Here is a 6,100-nt window from a genome sequence, read left to right as displayed (position 1 = left end):
AATTCAAATCTATAACTTCAGCTATGAATTATTGTCAATGCTTTGCTTACACGCTGCTCATAGATGTGTACTTGTAACTAACTCCCTCTAACAAACTTTAATTTCTAACAAATTAACACTTCCACTAATTAACTTCATCCGAACAAGTAAAAGCTCTTTTCTATAATCCAATCTAAATAAAGTTAAATTTACTTAAGCCAAACAATTGAATTTAAAAGAGAATTTAATTAGCTTGATGTATAATTTAAGTTTGTAATTGACTTCTTTCGCAGCTTGGGAGTGACAACTGCGGTTACTACGCATCTATGACGCCTGTACCAAACAGCTAAGGATGAAAAGGTTGCTAAACCCAAAATTAAAAATATAATGGCTAAGTACAACTTAGACGTGGAGCTGATTTTGTGGTGAATCAAAGAACTATCATAGTTAGCATTTGGAAGAAAAGGTAGAAAAGGAGGTGAAGATGGTACATAATTTCCCCTGTATTCTAAAATGGCGGTAGTAGTTGTTGTATTATCATACGTCTGCCAGATAAAGCCGCTGACATATTCTCTGGCAGCCATGTAATAATGATCTGGCCGCTGGTTCGCCTCCAAAATGCAGTGGAGCGATTGTTGTAAACTTAACCCGACGTAGTCACTTGTAAATGGAATTTTTATAGGGCGCCCATCCATTGCAACTACTGTTAGATTGTGCATCGCGATCCCAAAGACGAGAGTTTTGCCCACTGCTGCATTCACAATTCTCAGGAGATACGTCTTTCCTGTCTCCACTGCTATCTTGAAAGTTCCTATATATGTCCATATAAGGGAAACAGAGGTTAAAGAATTATACAACAAATTAGCAGTCGGGTTAATTCATACCATTATTAGAGCAAGGATAAAAATCTCCAGGCTGACTGTTTATAGTGAAAGCATCAGAATGCATGATATTGCTGCTTGATGCGATATATTCAATTATAACTTCCTTGAGATCCTTCTTCCACCATTCACCTGTGTAAATCAAACAAATAAATCAAAGTACCTAAAATGATGGGAATATCAGCATTTACTGGGAAATTAATGCATATATCTAAAATGATGGGAATATCAGCATGAGGCTTGGGAAAAGGATAAGAAATTCCAGGCATGGGATATAGTACAATTGCACCATGAACTGTGGCGCTTTGTCAGATATTCATGGCATGCCACCATAGTGTCCCTTGGTCAGATATTGTGATGTTTAGGCGTACTTTAGTCCCTGGTTGGATTAACCATATTAATTGTCTTTCATGCCTCGTCAAGTATCTTCCCTCGCGCCTGCAACTTCATTTTAATTAAGTTGGAACAACAAAAGAAGAAATATTGAATCAGAAGATATAGTAATCTGTATGAGTAGTATATATAATGTGCCAAGACAAACAAAAAATAAGACAAAAGAAGTGTGATAGTATGATATACCAGAAGATTGTAAGGTTGTCATTTCCTTTGTTTTCGACATCCATAACCAGGGTTTCTCCTGCGTGAGCATATATCGTGGGGGCCGGAAATTTTCTATTCACGGTGAGAATATTCTTTGTTTCGCAGAGCCTCGTGAAAGAAGCTTCCTCAACCTGCCAAGTATGCATGCAAGAGCCATTTAGTCATTTAGTTAGTAGTACTACACAACACGGAAAAAAAATTTGAGGAAAAGATCATTGTATACTTGCAACGAAATGTGAAATATTCTGAGCTGAAGCTAACTGATCATGAAGAATAATGCCGGCGGTCACAAGACTCAAAACCATGAATACACAATAGTACTGGCCCTTCCTAACTACAGTTCGCATCGTTTTCATAATGATTAATTTGCTGCCTTTTGCTTCAAACTGAATACTAAATGTGGCACAAGAGAAAAGTACGATTCAAAAAGATAGACTAGTCGATCGATGAGGAAAAAAAATTTGAAATAACAAATACAGAAGAGAGCCCATTTCTCTTGGTGAATTTTAAATCATGTCAAATTTCGATGAATCGAGGAGAAGGTATCTCTGATAAAATCTGGTATCAAAATGTTCATCTCAGTGAATATAATATATAAGCTGAGGAAATAAAAACAAACAAAATGTGATCCCTGTATATATTTAGACTAATTAAGACGTACACAAGAATTAATTACATAGATTTTCCTTGTTATAACCTTACTTACCCCGTCAGCTGCAAAAGGATTCCGGGAAACCATCCTAATCTGCATATATCTGAAACTGTCACTTTCAACGCTAAAAAAATTTATAGAAAAATCGAATGCGATTGATTTCACATTGGAGTAACAGTCTGCTATATTAACCATAAAAAGAAGAGAAACTTGTAAGAATTACAGTAAGAAATTTCCCATTCATACGACATTATCAGAATCACATTGATAAGGAGGTAAAAGAGAACTAGATAATTAAATTAAAGGCAGAAAAGCCTAATAAAAACTTCTACGTCTCCCGCTTTGTTATTCCGTTCCAATACTCTAAAAAGTTTCATTTAGACACTCATAATTTTTAAAATATATTACTTTAAACCCCTATTACAATTGACCAAGTATATGTGACATATATTGGGTAAAATACGTGATTGCACGCTGTAACTTTGATGATTCCAATTAAAAAATAACAAAAATAAAAAAAAATTCTTACACAAAAATTCCACCTCCACCGAGGTCTTCCCCCCTCCCCACTTTTCATTCTTTCTTATCCACCCCCCTCGCCCCCACCCGCCAAGGATTTAGGGCAAATAGCTGACGAGATCTACACCAACGGCGATGAGAACTCGTAGCGTCACCGGCCGATTTACAACGGCGAGCAGCTGGATATTGAGTTGTACGCCGCCTTATACAGTGGCCGAACAAAAATTATACGGCTTCTATTCATAGCTGATCGTTGTGGCAATGCTTCAATGCAATTGGAGGCTTTGAGAATGGCCTATGATGAGATTAAGAAAGGGGAGAACACGCAACTGTTCGGTGAGGTTGTACAGAAGGAGAAGCTTGAGAACGAACTCAACCCTTATAGGGTATCTTCAGCCATGGAAATGGACCACTCTTTTTGTCACTATTTCGATCTTTGAGTATCTTCAAAATGGACCTAATATACCCAAACTTTACTTTCTTGATTTGGGTATTTGGTTTTGAAGTCTGTTGTTTTTGAATTTTTATTGCAGTTTCAAGTAGCAAAGTAGCAGTTCTTCCGTTTGGGTATTTGGTAAATTGTTACGTTAGTGACACAAGTATATGTGCCATTTAGGCTATTCTGTATACATTAAAAGCACGAAATTTTCCCTACAGATGACATTAGTACAATCCAGGGGGCATATCCAGCTCTTTAGTACCGTGTTCATCTGAACCCGGGTACTTTTGACGTAGAACATAAATTTATGTGTAAAAATTTACTAAAATTATAACAAATAATTGATATGAACTCATAACTTTAACAATATAATGGGTTTAACGCTAAAATTCTTAAAAGTTTGTATACGACCAAAATTAGGGAGTTCGACTTTGGGGCTACTATGCTGCTCCACGCCCAACCTCGAGAAGCACGAAGCAGAACGTGAGGAATGACCCCGAGGTGTGTCTCTCAAGGGAGAACATCGAAGGCCCACTATGGTTGATCTCGGGGCAGTGCAATCAACGATCATCATGGAAAGGCGGGGAAGCTCCTAAATATACGTGCTTAGAGCTTACCAGGTCTGCAAGAATAGTACAAGTCTGTACCAAGTCATTATACAGCTGCACTAATCGCATTTCCTCATTAATATCAGACATGTACTATGTTGGGATTCCCCCTCCTATATAAAGAGGACTCTTGTCATCTTGTAAAGGGATTCGATTTATTAAACAACATATTGAATACAATACAACATTCTCTGCCCTCTTCTTAAACAATTCTTCCCCACATTTATTGCTTATTCTTTCATTATTCATTCATTATTCATTATTGTTCTTCATTTATTGCTCATTATTAACTGCAAGAGGCCACATTTGAGGCCCTCATTATCATTGATTCTTCATCAATTGTTCGTTGCTACTAGCCCCGTCTAGACCTCGAGGCCCAGCCTTATGACCCTATTGGTTTGCATTTCTTATTTTCTTTGCTCACGCTTAGCATTTATTGTCTAACAACTAGTGTTAAGATAAATCACGTATTTTTAGAACCACAAAATCAAATATAATTGTAGGTACTATTTGCAAGGTAAACAGTTTGGCGCCCACCGTGGGGCTAAAAATAATAGTGATTGTTTTGGTGCTGGTTTTCTGATAACACACGTTACTCTTCACACTTTTTCTTGTCAAAAATTCTTTGATTTCAGGCTTAATCATGTCTATCACACAAAATGCACCTCTCCACGACAGTGAAGAACTTAGAGAAAATAGCGGCATAGGGCTGGGGTACCACCTATAAATCCTGAGGGAGTAACAAACGTGGAGCCAGTTGATATCAGCTCCCACAACATTCTAAACACGGAAGCAGGTGCAGACCCTGTAAGGAACGAACGCAGGGAAAACTAGGCTGGAGGCCAAGAAGCACGAGGAGTGGAAGAAGGAGGAGTCATCCTCCAAATCATTTTTGAAATGTTGCAAGCACAACAGATGGCTATTGCTCAGCTGCAAAGTAAACAAAAAACCCCAAGCACAGTGGCACCAGAAACTGATCCTCGAGTCGAGCAGATACCGGAGAGATCGAGCAATAACGGGTCAGCAACAGACCCCGATATTATGAATATGCTCAAGGATCTCACCAAAAGAATTGAATCAGGAGAAAAGAAAATAGAAGAAAACGATAAAAGAGTAGAGACTTATAACTCAAGGGTCGATTAGATCCCCAGGGCACCCCCGATTCTGAAGGGTATAGATTCAAAGAAGTTCGCGCAGAGGCCATTCCCATCAAGTGCGGCTCCGAAGCCCATCCCGAAGAAATTCAGAATGCCCGATGTCCTAAAGTATAACGGGACCACGGACCCCAATGAGCACGTTACCGCTTATACTTGTGCTGTAAAAGGTAATGATTGAAGGATGACGAAATCGAGTCCGTCTTGTTGAAGAAATTTGGAGAAACACTGTCAAAGGGGGCTATGATGTGGTATCATAACCTACCCCCAAATTCAATTGATACATTCGCCATGTTGGCAGACTCTTTTGTGAGGGCACACGCTGGTGCCATCAAAGTCGCCACCAGGAAGTCCGATGTCTTCAAAATCAAACAAAGAGAGAACGAGATGCTAAGAGAATTCGTATCTCACTTCCAGATGAAGCGAATGGAATTACCACCAGTCTCCGATGACTGGGCAGTACAAGCCTTCACTCAAGGCTTGAATGAGCAAAGCTCGGTAGCTTCAAAGCAGTTAAAACAAAATTTGATCGAATATCCCGCCGCAACCTGGGCGGATATGGACAACATGTATCAATCGAAGATCAGGGTCGAAGACTACCAATTGGGAGCCCCCTCGGGCTCAGTATATCCTAACAGGATCTTAGCGAAGGAACAAAGGTTTACAGAAAGAGAGTCAAGATCAGACAAGGGAAGATACCAGCCGTATGTAGAAGATCGAAGAAATGCACCAAGGCGTAATATACCTCGAGGTGATCGAAGAACAGATAGAGGTCTTAGTTCCCGGGGACTCATGAGTAAAGCCAGTTTCGATAGACACATTGGGCCAGTAGAGGCGCCCCGCCTATCTGAGTACAATTTCAAAGTCGATGTCTCGGATATTGTATTGTCCATAGGTAAAATCAAAGATACAAGGTGGCCAAAACCCATACTATCAGAATCTTCAAAGAGGAACCCTAACGTGATGTGCAAATATCACGGCACTCACAGTCACAAGACCAAGGATTGTAGACAACTTCGAGAAGAGGTAGCCCGACTGATCAGCGAAGGGCACCTTCGAGAATTCCTCAACGATCGAGCTAAAAACCAATTTCGTGAAAGAGAGGCGAACAGAAAAAACGAACTAGAAGAACCACAACACGTCATCCACATGATTGTTGGAGGGGTCGACGCCCCGCAGGAACCTGTTTTCGAACAGACAAAAATATCCATCACCAGGGAAAAGCGAACTCGGAGATACATACCAGATGACGCTCTCACGTTCCACGA

At 39.7% G+C, this 6,100-nt stretch overlaps 1 protein-coding gene across 1 annotated transcript; it reads right to left on the bottom strand.

Moving 5' to 3' along the window:
* Nucleotides 1–227: 227 nt before the first annotated feature.
* LOC107771899 (laccase-14-like) lies at nt 228–3,223 on the bottom strand. The gene is made up of 4 exons (XM_075232162.1): nt 1,440–3,223; nt 1,142–1,304; nt 864–992; nt 228–790 (listed from the first exon to the last, which is right to left on the bottom strand). The coding sequence occupies exons 2-4, from the start codon at nt 1,191–1,193 to the stop codon at nt 228–230; spliced, it is 744 nt and encodes a 247-aa protein (XP_075088263.1). The 5' UTR covers nt 1,194–1,304; nt 1,440–3,223.
* Between the last annotated feature and the right edge of the window lie 2,877 nt (nt 3,224–6,100).

The sequence above is a fragment of the Nicotiana tabacum genome, chromosome 16 (assembly GCF_000715075.1).
Source record: "Nicotiana tabacum cultivar K326 chromosome 16, ASM71507v2, whole genome shotgun sequence".
In the NCBI taxonomy this organism is placed as follows: domain Eukaryota; kingdom Viridiplantae; phylum Streptophyta; class Magnoliopsida; order Solanales; family Solanaceae; genus Nicotiana; species Nicotiana tabacum.
The sequence above is the reverse complement of the archived record's forward strand: the minus strand, read 5'-3'. Positions and strand labels throughout refer to the sequence as shown.

Bases quoted from the DNA above. Each gene is read 5' to 3' on its own strand.
- LOC107771899 (XM_075232162.1), bottom strand. From the start codon at position 1,193: ATGGTGGCATGCCATGAATATCTGACAAAGCGCCACAGTTCATGGTGC. The intron at 993-1,141 runs GTACTATATCCC...TGATTTACACAG, and splicing joins CCACAGTTCATGGTGCAATT to GTGAATGGTGGAAGAAGGAT. The intron at 791-863 runs GTATGAATTAAC...GGACATATATAG, and splicing joins TTATCCTTGCTCTAATAATG to GAACTTTCAAGATAGCAGTG.